At 43.9% G+C, this 18853-nt stretch overlaps 1 protein-coding gene across 1 annotated transcript in view; it reads right to left on the bottom strand.

Moving 5' to 3' along the window:
* Positions 1-827: 827 nt before the first annotated feature.
* The window catches only part of HIP1R (huntingtin interacting protein 1 related), a 35282-nt gene continuing 17256 nt past the window's right edge, over positions 828-18853 (bottom strand). The window contains exons 9-32 of the mRNA XM_087942565.1: positions 18417-18474; positions 17691-17766; positions 16333-16470; positions 16044-16102; positions 15079-15151; positions 13613-13796; positions 12749-12837; positions 11691-11807; positions 11423-11524; positions 10362-10556; positions 10045-10192; positions 9207-9293; positions 8248-8355; positions 7365-7501; positions 7087-7197; positions 6682-6740; positions 5801-5831; positions 5568-5630; positions 5105-5205; positions 4887-4992; positions 3892-4015; positions 3215-3276; positions 2553-2750; positions 828-2084 (exon numbers count right to left, since the gene is read on the bottom strand). Of these exons, the coding sequence (XP_087798691.1) occupies positions 2040-2084; positions 2553-2750; positions 3215-3276; positions 3892-4015; positions 4887-4992; positions 5105-5205; positions 5568-5630; positions 5801-5831; positions 6682-6740; positions 7087-7197; positions 7365-7501; positions 8248-8355; positions 9207-9293; positions 10045-10192; positions 10362-10556; positions 11423-11524; positions 11691-11807; positions 12749-12837; positions 13613-13796; positions 15079-15151; positions 16044-16102; positions 16333-16470; positions 17691-17766; positions 18417-18474 (2471 nt within the window). The 3' untranslated portion in view covers positions 828-2039. The remainder of the gene's footprint in view (positions 2085-2552; positions 2751-3214; positions 3277-3891; positions 4016-4886; positions 4993-5104; positions 5206-5567; positions 5631-5800; positions 5832-6681; positions 6741-7086; positions 7198-7364; positions 7502-8247; positions 8356-9206; positions 9294-10044; positions 10193-10361; positions 10557-11422; positions 11525-11690; positions 11808-12748; positions 12838-13612; positions 13797-15078; positions 15152-16043; positions 16103-16332; positions 16471-17690; positions 17767-18416; positions 18475-18853) is intronic.

Here is an 18853-nt window from a genome sequence, read left to right as displayed (position 1 = left end):
ATCTTACTTCATTGTGCTGTTTTGAGGCTGGCCCAATTTTGTAAGAAAACAAAGCAAAACCATTTAATTGGATTTCTAGGCTAGAAATTCAGGTGGGAAATTCACACGTCTGTACACTAACAGAACATCTTAGTAGGCCTGTGTCATACAGCATTCATCTGACATTTCCCAACATTGTATGATCAAGATGGGTAAATATATATATATATATATTTGAGAAAATAAACAGAACTTCCTTTCTATCCAAAATTTAGTCCCGTAAATCAGATTCTTTCTTGGCCATCTGAATAGAAATGAAGAGTCAGAAATTGCTTTATTTTCTAGCTATAAAATCTCTGGTAACTGGTACAGCTGGAGCAAAGAGATAATGGCTGTTTAAGTCCCTGGAGAAAACTTGCTTTATCTCTGTGCTAGGAAGTCGATACCCCATCTGCAACCCCTAAGAATTTTGCCGTCCCAGCCATTTGCCAATAAAGGAGAATATTTGCAGCTCAAGGTTGAAATGAGCTTGGTTTTCTTGCAGACGTTTCATGGCCCAACTAGGTAGCCTTATCAGGGCTACGAGGGAGCGGGGTTTGCTTGTAGCGCTGATGAAGCTACCTAGTTTGGGTCTGCAAGAAAACCAGCTCAGAGAGCATCAAGGGCCCCTAGCCAGCTGCTTAATAACGACCAGGAAAGGACCCCCTAAATCCGTTCCGTTCCTTGGAAGCTTTTTCCAGCACCAGCAGCAGACTCAAATCAGTGTAAATTAATAAACAGAACCTCTGTGCCCAGGCAATGCTAGCCGATATTCTCCCCCACCCACCCCAAAAAATGAGACAACCCAGTTTCAGCTAAATCATTTTAATACGCGAAAGTGTTTTCTTTCATCGTAAAGGTTCAATTAAGAACAATTCCCGAGACTTTTTCTCCTTTGCAAAGGAGCTCACCCAGCCTCTTAAAATTTCAGCTACTGAAATAAGTGGCCTGGCTTTCTTTCTTTCTTTTTTTTGCACGGATTTCCTAAGAGAGTTTTAAGGCAGTGCTTCCCAACCTTTTTCCTTCATTACCTCCCCCACCCCCCAAAATCCCCTGCTTATTAAAACATCTTATGCAAGCTCATCCCTTCCTTTACCACCGTTGTAACTTTTTGAACGGTTGGTCGTCAACTCAAGACAACCTGTATAAAATGGAGCAATCTTTGTCACTTTTCAACAAATTGGTCATTTCATGGAGTTTCATTTCAGCAGGAATATATTTTGAGAGACTTTTAAACACCCTTGGCCATCTTGTAAGTCAATTTAAATCTCCTCGTTTTGACTGGGAATGTGTATTGTTACCCAAAGGAGGGGGGAAAAAAACATATTTTTACCTAATTGGGGGTAATTTCACCCAGGTTTGGGAGGCACTGGTTGAAGGGAACTTTGAAAAAAAAACAAGGTTTTTATTTTCTCCTCTATAAATCCTTAAATGTGTACTATAAAAATCTCTACAAGATATTTCATTTCCATCCCCAGGTAATTTCTCCCACCCTTGGTCCCTTTTTATACGCATCAGATCTCGGCATAAAATACTACAAAGGACCACCTACACAACCGACAACGACAGTAGCCACAGAAATTCACATTTCTTTTTAAAAACATCTTTGTAGAATAATAGATACACCAATATTTACTCGAAATATTTCCCAAATGATTCCTATTGCTTATAAATAGTTATCCACAAGCTCCTTAATTCCTTTTCCCCGTAGGGGGTGGGAGGAGGGTCTGCCTTCTTGTAGATGGTGGGGGGCAGAAGAGACATTTAGGAGCTGGAAAGGATCCAGCTGGTATCTGTTTAAAACACAGACATTTAAAGGGGCTGGAATGTCTCAATGTCTCCTGCCGTAGAAAGAGTTGAAGGCTGCTGACATCTTAATCCTCCACCAAAAATCTATTTTTGGGGGGTACCGGCGAAAAACCCGCAGATCCAAGGGTTGAATTCCTCAAGGGTGGGCAGAAGCTGGACCCAATTTTCCTGGCCCTGGATTCAACTCTGCTCCGTTGCTTGTTGGCTTTGCCTTAGAAGTTAACTACATGGGCTTGGTAGACGCCGTCCTGTGCCAGCTGAAAAAAAAGGGGGGGAAAAATTGGTAGCCAAAATGGAAAAAACAAACAAAACCTATAGCTGATTTCTCACCTAAAAGTTAGTCCTTGGCTTACGACGGTAATAGAGTTTGGAATGAACCGTTCTGGGTCGCTGGGATTGTAAATCACGCGACCGGAATTGTCAGCATTTTGTGGCGGTTGTTAAGCGTGTTTTTACCTAATTTTTTTGCTGGAAATAAAACGACGGAAACTGGGATGCTGCCAATGGATAATAAATCCTAAGCATCCGAAAAAAAAACCTGATCTAGTGACTGTGTTGTCTGTGTGCAGCTGCCCTAACTTGGAAACTGGCCGGTAAGTCGCTTTTGGTTGGAGATCTGTCGTCATTTTGAACGGTTGCTAAGTCACCGTCGTAAGGCGAGAACGACTTGCATGATCTGAAATTGATTTTTGAATCCCACCCCTGGCACCTCCCTCTATGCTCACCTCAGAGTCCGGCTTGCTTTGACCTGGTTTCTGGGCCACGGCAGGTCTCTGCAAGGATGCTGGCTTACGAGCGATTGTAGGCTTCTTTCCATCCGTGTTCTCCGTGTAAAGACCAGCCAATGTGTAATGTTGTCTTCTCAACTCTCCGAGACGCAGCCTCTCGTTCTCCAGCGTCTTTTCCAGTTCCAGAACCTTCACCTGCAAAAGACAGGAACTTCTGGTGTCCATCACCTGTTCCCCTAGACCAGGGGGTCCATCCTTGGCCAACTTTTAAGACCCATTGGACTTCAACGCCCAGAATTCATGCATGGCTGGCTGGAGAATTCTGGGCGTTGAAGTCCACAGATCTTCAAGTTGGCCAAGGTTGGACACCCCTGTCCTATAGAGAACTCCATCCTTGTGCTATGGTTAACACAAGAATCCCACAACTGGGTTGTTATCAGACTGGGTTATGCTGGTGGAGGTCTTCTCGGACCACCACTTTTGCAAAAAAGATGCTACGTTCAGAAGTTATCATCATCTCTACTCAGAGAACTCAACCACCACCTCTGCTATGGCATCCCTCCCTTATCCAAGCCTTCCTTCTAGAGGTGTGCTTTTTCAAATATGAAATTAAATCCCAACACTTCCATTAAGAAATCCCACATCCACGCGCTACCTACTTGTGTCTCCATCTCCTCTTTCTTGAGTTTGATCAAGGACAGCCCAGAGAAGTCCATGGTGTCTGGTTGGAAGGGAAAAAGAGGTTCATGTCCGATGGGATCGTGACCAAACTTCTCCAGATGTTATCCAGTTGCAAGCACCACACAAACAGCAACAGAAAGCTTGCCCTATTCTGCAGTTTTGGATATTCTGCAATTCTTCACTCCCAACTTTAAATAAAACCTCACCAACAATCTCTCTTCAAGGCCATTTGCTCTACAAAATCATGGACCAAGCCTGCAGGATTTCGATCATCTTCTTAAAAGGAAAGCTGAGATTTTCACAAAGCTCAGCCCTAAAGAATGTATGTCTAAACCACTTCAAATAACACCACAGCTTAAATCAAGGGTCTTCCAACTTGGCAAGTTTAAGACTTATGGACTTCAACTCCCAGAATTCCTGAGCTAACATGAGCGGAGGAGGAATTATGGGAGTTGAAGTCCACAAGTCTTAAAGCTCTTAAGTTTGAAGGCCCCTGGCTTAAGTCCCAGGTAGTCCTCCCTTAACAACCAAAATGGAGCTCAGAATTTTCTGCTTTGGCCAAATAAGGTTGCCCACGACCCATTAGCCAAACTCTCTTACAGTGCAGTTGGGGAAACTTCCCTGTTTCCTGCTTGGCGAGCCCACCAAGTCTCACCTTTCTCTTCTACCTGCTCCTGACCAGATTTGGTAGAGGCCACAACGTTAGCTGCCTTCTCGTTGACCGTACGCGAGCATTCCTGGAGTTTGCCGAGGTTCTTGCTGTGCTTCTCTGCTTTCACCTGGCATCCAAAACAAAACAAAACCCAATAATTTATTTGAAGGACCGTCTTCTCCTGGTTACATCTACCTGACCCACCAGAAGAGGGAGGCAAGGAATGCTGTGGGTCCTTTCTACTAAGGAGGTCCATCTAGTGGGACCAAGAAGGACCTTCTCAGTGGTGGCTCCCTCCCTGTGGAACACCAACCCTGCAGAGATAAGCTTTTGACACTCTTTCGGGACGTCCTGAAGACCTGTTTTCGCCAACGGGCCTGGGGACTCCAGAGTGGGCTAGAGCCCATCAAATGTATAAATTAGAATAAGATATAATTTTTGTATATGTGCTGGTTAGACAGTATATAGTTTGTTGGGAATGGAGCTGTCCCCTTAAGGGAATGCTTCATGGGAAATGTAGTTAATGCCTCATGGGAGATGTAGTTCATATCATGTGGTCACATCTGTAATCCTGATTGGTCACTGAATTGATCTCTGGTTGGGTTGTGTGGGGGAGTTTCAGTCATTCTCGCCTGGACCCAACATTGTGCTGGAGTCTTCCTTTGCTGTGTCGTTATGGGATGAAGATAACTATATTTTCACACTATGAAGATGACAATGCAAAGATTGGACATTAGATGAATCTCAGCATAACTGTGAGTTATACCTTGAGGATGCCTGATATAATGCAAAGATTAGTTATCTTGAAAATGTATGAATATAATTAAGACTTTTGTACTGTCAAAGAATGATGGTGAATTGTACAAACCTACTTTTGTTATAGATGTATTTGTATTTTAATATTTTAAACTTCAATAAAGGTTTTTTAAAAATTAAAAAAGGAAAAAGAAAACAAACAATCCAGAGGTTGCAGCTGTTTCCCTTTGAGGATCATCTACCTTGGAGGCGGCTACGAGTTGAGCTGTGCTCGCTGCAATTTCATGTGAACAGACGATCAGCTCTTCGTATTTGCCGGTGTGCAAGACGACTTTATCTGCAGATTCTCTAATGAAAAAAAGAAAAAAAGAAAGAAAAATGCATGATTTTTTTCCCCCTGCATCAGAGAAAAAGAAAGGAAGGTAGAGGAAGAAAGCGGAGAAGCGATCCAGATACCTACACGAGCTGAGTTGCTCCCCATCCAACAGCTTTGGATGCTGAGATGAGCCCTTCCGTCCAACAGGAGTTCTTGGCGTAAAATTCCTGGGGTGTTGCTGCCCCCTAGTGTTCAAGAGAAAGAATGTATCTTATCATTGCGCTGTATGGACGACACACAAGAGCAAAATAAAAATTGGGAGAAAAGCATTTAGAGAAAAAGTGGGGATTTAGAAGACAACAAGTTCTGATCTATCTTGAATTTCGACAGCTACAGGAATGGATTTTCTAGGGTCCTAAGAAGGAGGGAAGCACCCTGCTTGAAACATCACAATTAAACAAATGCGATGTAATAAAAAATGGGAGAGAGAGAGAGAGAGAGAGAGACTCTCCAACAGCTGATCGTCAATCCACAGCCTTTCCCCAAATATCTTAATTTTCCCCATTTTATTTTTTAAGTAACAGCAACACATCCCAAATGATCTCACCCTTCCTCCTTCCACGATCTCCTTCTGCAGGTGGGTGGAGGTCAATACAAGTTGCCGAATAGCCTGAAAGTAGACGAAAAAGCAGAAGAATTTCGTTGAATTCTGAGCAATTTCTACCGTGGCCCCATCAGCCTTCAACAAAAGGCTTGTATTATGCGACCAAAAACAGACAGCAAGGAAAATTCTTGCCGTGTATCCCAAATGGAATTATTTTTAATGAATGATCAACTCACCTTCATTAAATCTGTGCAGGAATTCAGGATTCTAGGGGAGGAAGGGAGGATGGAAGGAAGGGAGGGAGGGAGGGAGGGGGAGAGAGAGAGAGAGAGAGAGAAAGAAAGAAAGAAAGAAAGAAAGAAAGAAAGAAAGAAAGAAAGAAAGAAAGAAAGAAAGAAAGAAAGAAAGAAAGAAAGAAAAAGAAAGAAAACAAGAAAACAAAGAAAGAAAGACCACCTGTTAGAACGATGAAGCCTACACATTGGGAAGTCATTCTTTTTGGAAACAACATGAAAATACAAAATCTGACCCCCATTGAAAGAACTTGAACCTTCATCACTTCAAAAAAAATATTAAAGTAACTGTATCTGTGCAAACTCAAATGAAAATATTTTTCAGTCCGTTGGGGTTTTATCCAAAGCAGTACTTCTACACCTTAAGAGGTTTTTAGGATAAGTGGGCTTTTAACTCCCAGAATGGAAATCTACACATCTTAAAATTACAATGTTGTATGAACCCACCCACTCAAGCAACAGATAGATGTGGGAATGGGTGAGGCTTTCACCTCAAAACCATGGTGCTGTAGGCAGATGAATGGATCGGTTGCCCAACAGCTAGGTAGGGTTCGTGGGAATTTGAAATATGAGCTTATTATAAACATTTTGGAGAATGTACTAAGCATAGAAGCTAGGCTGCATTTCTTTTAGCAAGAGATAGCTTTGGGCCCGTTTTCTCCAGAAGATTCATCAAGGACTGCCCTGGCTCTGGTGACTCCAAATCTACCTTAACCAGAGATGTTAAGACAGAATCCCGGTGGCTTCAGATTCAGCGTGCAACCGCTTGGAAAACTACACTCTGAATTTTTAGTTGTGCAAATTCATCCCTGCCCCTAGCTTACCTTTCATTGACTTCTAGTTTCACCCCAGAGCTTTCTACTCTGGCTTGATTCATCATTTCCTGTAGAGAAATGAAAGACAGAAGGTGGGTTTGGCCAGCCGGTAGATCCAAAGTGGTTCGTCTCCAGCCAAGGAGGACCAAGCTGGATCGTTGTGAGGCTGGGATGCTTCTTGGCACCACATAATTAGGTGTGGATGCTTCCTATTGTTCCCACACAGAACAGGCCAAACCATAGGGATCTCACTATCAGAATCTTCAAAGGATTGTGTTCCCACAGCAAACACAGACATTAAACCAAGTTAGAGTGTAGCTTGGAGAAACCAACATGTCCAACCCCCTTTTAAACTCTTTATATCAAGGACTTATACTTTTTTTGGAAAACAGGCCGGTCACAAGTTAATCCCACCTCTATCCTTCTCACGGCATCCTCAACTGCCGCAGAAGTGGTGGCCATCTCTTTGTCGACCAAGTCGCCCAGTTCTTCTTCCCGGATGTCCAAACTTTTGGGTCTCAGTTCCTAAACCCCCCCAAAGAAGAAAAGTGGATTGAGGCTTCTGAGAAGAACCTTTGGCCTAAGAAAGCTTCAAGAGTTTTAATCAACGGCGAAGAGCAAGCAACGACGTCGCCTGCGCCCAACGTTCCTCGCGGAGAACTTCTCCTGGTGGGCCTCCGTTCTCTCGTCACCTGTCCTAGCTGGAATAGCCTCTGCAGAGTTGTCCTCAGGTCTGCTGGATCTGCTTCTCGGAGAGACTGCTTGTCTTTGAGCTTGTTCAGGTAATCCAGGCTATGATACCCACAGTCCCTGCAGGATTCTGTCAGTTCTGGACCAGGGGAAAAAAATAAGATCCAGTTGTCAATGTTCCAACTAACCAACTCCAAACCCATAAACTCCGAGACAAACAATTCCTCAAAGTTCCATTTTATTAGAGTTGTCCTATTGGCACATCTGGGAAAACCCAAATCTGAGAGTTCTGGGTTTTCCCTTCCCAAAAGAGAAATCCAAGATCCGTCCCCTGCGTCCATCAGTCCATCACACAGCCCAATCAAATCTTCGTCCCAACTGGAGACATCCCTCCAAATGTTCCCCTCCGGGTGCAGGGCCACTTGTCCTTGACTCTCTGAGAAAAGATTGTTGTTGAGTCTAATCTTCTACCTCACTATGAAATCCCCCCTCCCAAATTCCCAGGCACTGAATGTGGCCCCCTCAAAGCTTCCAAGAAAAAAAAAATGGCTTCCGAGTCTGACACCAGTTGGTTTTGATCCTGAGGCCATTTCAGGAAGCTTTATAAAACACGGATGTTTCCCTGGTCAGGGAAGGCAGTCAACCTTTGGGAGGATGTTAATTTATAGAGCAACGCCATGATATCAAGAAGGTCTTATCATGGCTTGAATCGTCTTTGGAAGAACCTAAGAGAGGATCAAAGATCACATCCGATCAAAAATCTGAGGAGCCCAGCTAACAACGCCTTGTGGACTGGATCCCTTCAAGCACCAAGGAGGTTGAGGTTTCCAGTCCTCTATCTTTACCAGGGGTGGGGGTGGGGAGCCTTTCCCACACCCTACTCACTGTCAGCGTGATCCGTTGGGGCAAGATGGGACGTGGCACTGCCGTTCACGATGGCATCTGCCGTGAGATGGGCAAACTGCGCCAACGCGGCAACCAGTCCAGTGGCATCTGAGACGAAGAGCGAGAACGGAGGGGAACAGTGAGAATGGAGAGCAATCCAAAAAGTGTGTTGCATTCAAGGCAGATGGAGACCAGCTTTCTCTGAAGTTGGTCCTTCCTTCATGGCAGTGTTCAGCCTCCTTAGCCACCCTTTAAGATGGGTAGACTTCAACTCCCAGAATTCCCAGCCAGCATAGAATTCTGTGAGTTGAAGTCCACTCATCTTAAGGTGGCTGAAGTTCAGGAAAGACTGCTTTAACCCAACCCAACCCAACCCAACCCAACCATGCTTACATCTAAAGGTGTATAAACAAAAGCTAAACAGAAAAAGGGATATAACACATCATTGGCCCTGATTAAAAAACCTGAATGTTTGCTGTGCCTCAAACAGCTACACAATCAAAACAGTTTTCTGGAAAGAAGACAGAACGAAAATCTATTTGGAGAGAGAATTTCGTAAGGCTTGAAGCCACCGAGAATCTCAGCTTTGTCCCCCACCCTATGAGTGGACCTCCTGTGACCTCATGTCGGACTTCCTCGGGGGATCTAAGCCCATCTTATCCTTAAGTTCTTGGTTCCCGAATTGTCTGGGGTTTCCCTATGCAAGAGACTTCATGGCTGATGGCCCTCAGTTTACACCTGCTCTGAAACTTCAGCTACACAACATCATGTGTTGCATCCTATCAACTGACGGGATCCACAGTTTGAGGAGCTAGGAAGAACTCCCACCCACCCACCCCCCAAAAAAAGGGAAACATGAGTTTGAGAACCAACAATTTCTTTCCGCTCGCTTGCGATATCTGCAACGCTTCCATTCCCAACGCTCGAGGGGAGGAACCCGGAAACTCCACACGCCTCACCTGCCATGTTGGTTAGATAATGCTTATGTCCCTTCTCCAGGGCATTCACCGATTCCAAAGCTGCCTGGGCGCGGCTGACAAGATAATCTGCGAAGGAAGAAATTATGGAATGTGGTTTGGGAGGAGGAGAAGATCAACCTGCTGTGTTTCTGGATCTCTGACTCAAAGGCAGCCCGGGGCCAGATTTGGAAGGAAGGGAGTCATCTTAATCTCTCCATTTTTTTTTTTTTAAGGGCTTACAAGGATTCAAGACTCCCTGTTCTGACCCAAACCTTGTTCCCAGGAAACCAAACACAAGAGGTAACAGCAAAACCTTGTAATGATTCTTTACGAATTCCCGATTAAAAGGCTGTTTCAAACTCATGGTCTCTGATAAGAACGAGCCTTGTCAAGGTGGTGCAAGGCTGCCAAGAACACTAGATAAAGTTGCCAAGCGATATTTCAAACCCAAAGAGTCTCCAAACACCAACTAAGAGAATCCGAACGTCCACCAGGCTTGAGTGCAAAAACTTCTTTGCTTCCTGCAAAGAACTCCGGTTTCTCAGCTGGCTTTTATCTCTTAAGGGAGAGACCATGACCTTGCAGCCTTACTCCCGAGTCACTCGTGCTGCTGCAGCTGCTCTTTCCTTCGAGCAGCCCTGCACGCAGACACGCTGGGCACAGGCTCCTCGGGGACCTCTTCCTCACTGCTGCCAGCCTCCACAATCTCCAAAGGCAGCACTCCACTCCCTGATGGTCCTGGCCCCATCCCTGCATCACACGCAGGCCCCTCACCTGAGTCCTCGCTCTCCGAGGCCTCAGCCGTCCACACCTGCTGCCAGCGAACCACAACACTCACCTGGGGAACTGGTGCACCGGATATGCAAAGGGTCGTCCAACTTGCTCACAGCATCCTGGATGATGCTCTCGGCTTCCTTGATTGTCCCTTGCAAGATTCGGAACTGGTCATCCAGGAGCTTCTGCTGCAGGTTCTGTTCGTGAGTTCTCTGCAGAGCGGACCCAAAACATCGATGAGCAAGTATGTTCCACACGTTACAAGACCACGTCCTTGGATTATGTGTCCAAGGAAAACCAGGAGGACGAACTGGTCCCCTCCTTCCCTCCCAAGCCATCTCCCATCTCCCTCTGGCCTTCCCCAAAATTTCTCCTCCGTACTTTTTCCACCAACTTTTCCTGGAGCTCCTGCACTTCCTTCACCCTCTTCTCAGCTTCCTGGCTCAACAGCAGCTCCTTCTCTTGAATGAGGCCCTTGGTCGAGATGAGCTCACATTCCTTCTCGTTGACCGATTTCCTCAGGGTCTCCTTTTCGGCTTGCAGGGCGTCCAGCTGGCTGTTGAGGTCCGAGCCAACCTGCACATCATGTGGGAAAGAGTTCCACACACTGGTTCCTCGCTTGAAGATTTCTCACACCCTCTCTCCACGTTATTTATGTGGAGAAGTTGCACCCCGAGGGCAAACTAACTAGGACCTCACTAATACAGGTTTAAGATTAAAAGATAATTAAAAGATAAGATTAAAAGATATAAAAGGTGTCATACTCCAATCAGCAACTACAGGAGAAACTTTGTTTAATGAGAAAAGATAATATGAAATTGAAACAGGACAGACAAAAAGTATGAATACAATGATTTGAATTGAGACGAGATAATTAAAATAAAATTGAGAAAATTAAAAGAGGGGAGAAGCTATGCAGAAAATGTAAAACAGTAATAAGATATGGAATAGAACATAAAAATGAGCATGAAATTGAATTTGTACGAAGAAATGTAACCCGGGATTATGCTACTTTCAAAAAAGATGTTTTACTTGTATTTTTTTTTCTCTTTGTGAAAACTCAAATAAAATTTACAAAAAAAAAAAAAAGAAATCAGGAGGCTGTGAGTTCCATCCTAGGCAGAGGCAGAGATTTCTCTCTCCGGGCACAATGAGAATATATCCACTGAACAAAACTCCTCATTGGTGACAAGAAAGGCATCCGGCCATTAAAACACTCTGCTAGTTCCATTCCATTGTCCAGACTCCATCCCGCAAGGGATTATGGGGTCGTTAAAAGATGATGATTCTAGGCCACCCATGTGCTGAAGATAGCACCCAAAGCTAGCAAACTGTCAACAAGTGAAGACATTTAAAAAGGCATCTCGAAATCCAGATGGGGCCGGAGAGACAGAATCCCCCCCCACCCAGAGACCATACAATCGTCTCCTTAGGCCAAATACCTGCTTAGAATGGCTGAGCGACTGCTGAAGCTGAGTCAGTTCTCCTGCTTTGGAGTCCAGCTGTCTCTTCATCTGTTCCACCTGAAGCATCTGGTCTTCTAACTGCATGAAAGCCCAAGAGACAGGACCTACTACAGGGTGTCCATTTCACCCCAGGGTCAAAGCTATGTCCCGTGACCAGTTATGGAGAAGGAGAAGGAACCTGGACCCTTGTCCAAAGAAGACGACCGACTTTGACCCAAAATGTTTCATCCCAAGAGAGGCCCACCTTCATTTCTGACTCTCGCTTGGCTTGCTCCATCTGGAAAGCCAGCTCTTCCTTGACCTGGGCGACCTCTTCTTGGCTCTGTTGGGTGACGGTCAGCTGCTTGGCAGTATCTGCGTTCTGGGTGCGAAGATTCAGAGTTGAAGGAAGGATGGAGAAGAAGAATTTGGCCAAGCAAGAGACAAATCAGGGTTTCCTCTCAACTCCCAGAATTCCTGAGCTAACATGACTGGTGTCAGGAGTCTGGCACTTAACCCCAATTAAATCATGAGTCTCGAGCCAAACTTCCAAAACTTCCAAAGGATTTATTGGGAGTTAAAAGGTGCGGCATTGCCTAGGTATAGCCAACTCTGAGACGCATTATTCATTGTCACCCTTGACCCTGGTTTTCCCCCACCCCCTGGGTGTATCATAATTCATATTCTCCAATGGGACACCTCCATAGCCCAGAGGCATCAATCATGCTCTCCAGTTAGAATTTTGCACGGCAGAAACTTCGGTCACCTAGTTACTATTTTGAAAACATTTATGGAATGCACTTTCAGTTTGCAAGCTGTTGCACTGCTCCCCCTTTCTCCCTTTCTGTTGGCAACTCTAAAAAGACCATAGAAATATTTTATGAGTTGACAACTGGAGAAGGAATTCTTGGAGTTGAAGTCCACAAGTCTTAAAGCTGTCAAATTTGAAGAGCCCTGATCTATCTCCTATCATCTATCTATCTATCTATCATCTCTCTCCGTACCTCCCTCCCTACCTATCATCTATCTATGTATGTATCTATCTAAGATCTATTACAAGGGTCTTCAAACTTTGCAAGTTTAAGACTTGTGGACTTCCACTCCCAGAATTCCTGAGCTGACATAGCTGGAGGAGGAATTCTGGGAGTTGAAGTCCACAAGTCTTAAAGCTATCAAGTTTGAAGACCCCTGGTTTAGAGTCTTGGAAGAAAAACTCATTTGATCTTGACTGAAGTGGTGGGGGGAGATATTTGAAGATGACCACAGAGATGTCACAACAACCAACATGACAAGGAATCTGCCCCAAACATGGTCAACCATTACCTTTCTCAAAAGTTCCGCATGGGTGTTGATTAATTCGTTGTGCTTCTCCTTCAGCTTGGCATACCGGATTTCGGTGGTGCTGGCTTTTTCTGCCAAAGAGAAAGATATTGCCACCTTATAACTTTCACCTCCCTATTAAATCATGAGAAATTATTTGCTGGGACATTTGACTAGTTTTTCTGCAAAATTATGGCCATTCTTAATGGCCAATGAAAGGCCACACATCTGTTTATTAGACGGCACTGCTTCGGATGCAGTTGTCAGACCCAGAGCTTAGTAATTCCTTCCATCAATAGACTCCCAAGATTTCCTAAAACGATCAAGTGTTTAGTTTAGTTTACTTGATTGTCACTGCACCTTGTACAATGAAATTAAATACCATCTTCGGTGTACCTTATGACGATGAAAACAAACACAAACACCCATCCACATTCTATACAATTGAATTGAAAACCCTTGATATTGCATTCATATTGCACTACAAAGTAGAATTCAATAGAGTTACTACCAACTCAGATAGAAGCTGTTTTTTCAGCCTATTTGTCCTTGTTTTTATTATATTTTATTGTATTGTTTTTATTATGTGCCGCACGGAGGAAGGGAAACCCAGAATTACAGGAGGTATAACTTGGGAGGGGCCAGAGTTAAGTCTTCCTTCCCCCAAACAATCACAGACGTAAAGATGCAGAAAATGCAGAAATTGAGGCCTGCAAAAGGAATTACGTCGAGGGAAAACTCTTCTTTTTCTGTTTAATTCGGTTGGAGAACCTGGATTTAACTCAAGAGCAAAACACACCACATGCCTGCTAGATCACAACCCCACACACATACACACACACCCTCTGGCACACCCACCCCACTTACTTTCTGCTTCCAGGTAGAGTCCTCGGTTTTTGTCTCCTTCAAATTTTGCTTTCTGCAGCTTCTCCAGCTCATCTCGGAGCTGCTCGTTGTCCACCAAGGCTTTCTGCTTCTGCATCCTCTGGTCTTCCACCTCGGCCTCCAGGCTGTTCACCTGAGCCTTCAGCTGGGTGATGTACCTTTGAGCCTGAAGAGAGAAAACAGGTCGTTGAAAACAAACCACCCTTTTTCTCCAGGTACAGCCGAAGTCATATCCCCCCTTCCTCCTGGGTTCCTTCGGTCATCAGCTCCGAAGAATCACACTCTCACCCTTCAAGAAACACTTCAACAGATCAGGGCGCTTTCTAGGGAACTGAGAAGTAGAGGTAAGTCCTCCATTTACGATCACAATTGAGCTCAAAATTTAAGTCGTTAAGTGAGACCAATGCTAAGTGTCAGTTTGCCCCATTTTTTGCGACCTTCCTGGCCACAATTGTAGCACGTGAATCACTGCAGTTAGTTCAGTTAGTCATACAGTTTTGTTAAGTGAAGCTTTGCTTTTCAGAAGATGACCAAAAGAGGTTTGCCTGACACTGCAACCATCATAATTATTATGCATCAGTTTCTTTCTTTCTTTTTTTGAAAAAGTTTTTTTATTTTTATAAGAAAAACAACAAATAAAACCATCTTTCAGTTATACAGCGTGTTGGCTGGATATATCTTGTGTGCATAATAATATTTGTATACATTTCTAATTCTTATTCTTCAATAAGAATGAATATATATATTCATATATATATATATTCATTATATATCATAGTGTATCATTATTTCAATGTCATTACATTTCTTGCTTCATTTTCCAACTATTCTTAGAACCAAATCCCAAATCTTACTGGGTTACATTCATATTATAGCCTATCCAGCATTGTTTATCATAGTATATCATTATTACAGCATCATTTAATTTCTTGCTTTATTTTCCAACCATCCATAGAATAGATCCCAAATCTTAAAATACTCCCTTTCTTCTTGTTCTCTAATTGCCAGTGTTAACCTACTCATTTCTATTATGCACCAGTTTCAAACATCTGAATTTTGATCGCATGGCCACGAGGTTGTTGCCACGGTCGTAAAAGTGTGAAAAACGGTCATCGGTCACTTTTTTTCAGTACCGTCATAACTTCAGTCACTACACTGAAAACAGTTGTAAGTTTTGAGAACTGCCTGTATCCGAGGCCGGTTTCCCATCTGCTAACATTGCTATTTCCTTAAAAATCTCAACTTCTTCTAACTTGAATTTATGAAATTATGAAAAGTGACTTTTTCCCTTTTGTCAAAAACGTAAAAATAACAGCGCTGGGGCTCTTGAAAACGGATTTCTGAACACACCCCAAAGGTCCACGATTTGCTTTGAAAATAATATGGGGGGAAGAAGGGGGTGTCCCTTAGCAGAGTTTGAAATCAGGGTGGAGAAATCCGGGCCTTACTTCCAGCTTAATCTTCGCTAGCTCTGTCTGAAGCAGTTCAATTTCTTTCTTCAGGTTTTCGATTTGCAGATCTCTGGCAATAAAAAGAGCAACGCGTCGCATTAGTGGTGCGCAAAAATTCAAGTTTTGAGTTGGTTTGATGGCCTCCACTTTCCCCATCAAATAGTCACCTATCCTGCTTAGATTTCTAGTGTGTTTCACGAAAGATGCTTCGGTATATTTATAAATCCTGCAATCCCACGAAGCCATGCTCCCTCCCGTCTCTGAAAAGTACAATTTATTAACAGATAGCAGATAATCGGAGTTGGAAGGGACCTTGTAGGTCATCTAGTCCAACCCCCCGCCCAAGTGGAAGACCCTACACCATTTCTGACAAATGGCAGTCCAATCTCTTCTTGAAAGCTTCCAGGGATGAAGCTCCCACAACTTCTGAAGGCAAGGTGTTCCATGGGTTGATTGTTCTCCCTGTCAGAAAGTTTCTCCTTATTTCTAGGTTGAATCTCTCCTTGTTCAATTTCCATCCGTTATTCCTTGTCTGGCCTTTAGAAAATAGATTGACTCCTTCCTCCTCTCTGGGGCAGCCCCTCAAATATTGGAAGATGCTCTCCTGTCTCCCCTGTTCCTTCTCCTCCCTAGACTAGCCAGGCCCAGTTCCTGCAACCGTTCGTTGTATGTTTTTTCCAGTCCCCTAATCATCCTGGTTTTTCTTCTCTGTACTTTTTCTAGAGTCTCAACATCTTTTTGACTTCAAAGGAACGAAGCTGGCCAACTTATTACATCTTATCAATCACCTTAGAAGATTGTTAAAGACATACATATTCTTCCTTTCTCCTGGGTTTCTTCTGCCACCAACCCTCCAAACCTTAACGCTTTCTTAAAAATTATTTTTACTTTTGGGGAATCCCAAGCACCAGATAGCTTAAGTGTTGCTTTTATTAACTACAAGGGTTTTATTGGTCAAATACCTGTCATCTTTTAGTCCGTTGGGTGGCCCGAAAGTCTGCTCAAATATATCCGACACATTCTACAAAAGAAGAAAAGAATCCTGGGAGTTAAAATTTTGCACATGCTCAGAAACACCGTTATACCTTCCAAGAAAAAACGATGGGGCTGTACCCCAGCTGGGAGGGGAGAATTTGCACCAGTCACCCACTTCTGAATGGTCCGGCTGAGGACCTGCGTTGAACAGGGGGATGGACTAGAAAACCTCCAAACTCCCTTCCAGCTATCTATTCTACTCTTATTCTATCTCACCTGCTGCTCTACGGATGGAGCTGAGCTGATCTCAATCAGGTTTTCCGGCTCCTCGTCTTCGGGGGCTTCTTCTGGAATGACTACCACTGGCTTGACATGCTCAGCTAGGGCGGATGCCCTCAGGAAATTGGGGGGGTTCTGTGGAAGGAAGGAGACCCAAACTCACTGATAGCCTCACACTGCAATGAACAAGGACATAGATTCAATTTCGCAGCAACTAAGATTGTTGGATGGGCAGGGACAAAAACAATCAGCCACTATAATTATTGGATGAGCAGGGACAAAAACAGCCAGCTACTAAGATTGTTGGATTAGCAGGGACAAAAACAATCAGCCACTATGATTGTTGGATGAGCAGGGACAAAAACAGCCAGCTACTAAGATTGTTGGATTAGCAGGGACAAAAACAATCAGCCACTATGATTGTTGGATGAGCAGGGACAAAAACAGCCAGCTACTAAGATTGTTGAATGAGCAGGGACAAAAACAGCCAGCTACTAAGATTGTTGAATGAGCAGGGACAAAAACAGCCAGCTACTAAGATTGTTGAATGAGCAGGGACAAAAACAATCAGCCACTATGATTGTTGGATGAGCAAGGACAAAAACAGCCAGCTACTAAGATTTTTGGATTAGCAGGGACAAAAACAACCAGCTACTAAGATTGTTGGATTAGCAGGGACAAAAACAGCCAGCTACTAAGATTGTTGAATGAGCAGGAACAAAAACAGCCAGCTACTAAGATTATTGGATTAGCAGGGACAAAAATAGCCAGCTACTAAGATTGTTGGACGAGCAGGGACAAAAACAGCCAGGGAAATGATTGAAACCTGGGAAATGGGCCCCTGATCAGTCAACAGGAGCATACCACCAGCCTCTCAAGTACTAAGAAAGTGAGGGCTGAGCAGCACAAGCAAACGACAGCCAATGACTTAAAAGCAGCCATCAACACACCCCAATCAACATCTGAAAAGCCACATACAACAAGGAATTTTAAATACAGCACACAGAACAGCACACTCTCTGCTAGAGAGAAGTTCCCTGAAGATGGGCTCCAGCACGAGTCCAAAAGCTCGGAAGACAAAATGTGACCGACCCAGATTGGATCCTGCAACATGATCCCGGGACGCGTAGATTCGCCTCCATTCGGAAGGAAGTCAGATCCATCCGAATATCCTTCCCCAGCGATCCATCAGTGTATCAGGATTGGCTCCCCATCCAGACAACCCTGCAGGGAGGGGAACTGGCAGCCTTCCTCCCTCAACCCCTTGCTTGGATTCTCTTTCACGCATGCAGGCAGGGATACTGGTCAAATTAAGGACGTCTGTCCCTGTTTTTAGCAGGAAAAATAGAGGATACCTCGGGCAGCCGTGGAATCTGGATGAGACGCTTGAAATACAGCATGTCCGATGCCCTTTTGAAAAAGTTCTTCAGGCTGCAAAGGGAAGACAGCAGGAAAATATCAAAGGAGGGGGAGCTCTTCCCAAGGAACCGACAATCCTTACTACTTGGTGCAGTTAAGTATTTTATTTACAACCCTCTGTTCTTCCTAAAGCAACAGAGCGGAAAGTAAATTGAAAAAATACAAGAATCAAGCACAGTTAGCTACTGTTGATACTATTCTTACTGCTGTTCTTTAGAGGTTAACTTAACTCACAAATCTATCCTGATTGTAACCAACACTCATAATCTCTCCTCAAATCCCTTCTATAAACTGATTTAATCCAGAGTGCAGCGTTGAATAAAACCAGCCAAGTTTCTAGGCCTCATGATCTCAGAAATCTGATCAGGTAAGCAGTTCCTGGCTATTCTTTATGCTGCTGTGCATATTTTCTTTTTTTAAAAAAAAAAAAGTACAACAGGGCATTTCTTTTAAGATGGGATTCTTAGGGGACCCAATTCGCACAATATTCTTGCAGTATATTTGTTTGTTTTTTAAATCAGAACGGCCCTGGCACAATTTGATTACATGCTAGGGAATACCTAACGCAACACTTTGGAGGTTCTGGTGTTCACAACACACACACACACACACACACACACACACACACACAGAGCCACAAATGGCATGCCAAATACCGTTACCTGCGAAACTGTTCGTGGAACCTGTCTCGATGGCCTTGCAACGTATCGGCTGGCAAACCTGGACAAGCAAGAAGGAGAGGAATGAACGAAGCGCCAGAATCTTCACAGGGTCATTTTTAATCAGAGAAAATGAAAAAAAAAAAAAAAAGGAAAAAGCAAGCTACTCTTTTTGCAAATAAGCCCTCCAGTCCGATTTTTAAAAAACTGGGTTTCGGGGCCTGCGACATCCTCAAAAGGAAAACCGATGCAGAAAACCTGTTTTCAAGTCCCAAAGCTGCTTTTTTTTGCAGGAGACAACTGGACTTCCATGTTTTTTCCTCTTTGGAAGACGTTTCACTTCTCATCCAAGAAGCTTCTTCGGCTCTGACTTGGATGGTGGGGGAATGGAAGGAATTATACTCCTTGCAGACAAAGCTGGTCATTTGCATCCTTTTAGA

Source organism: Notechis scutatus, chromosome 13, assembly GCF_049901735.1.
Source record: "Notechis scutatus isolate UNSWTSFEM ecotype Mainland chromosome 13, rNotScu1.2, whole genome shotgun sequence".
Taxonomy (NCBI): Eukaryota; Metazoa; Chordata; class Lepidosauria; order Squamata; family Elapidae; genus Notechis; species Notechis scutatus.
This window is presented reverse-complemented; position numbering and strand designations above follow the sequence as displayed.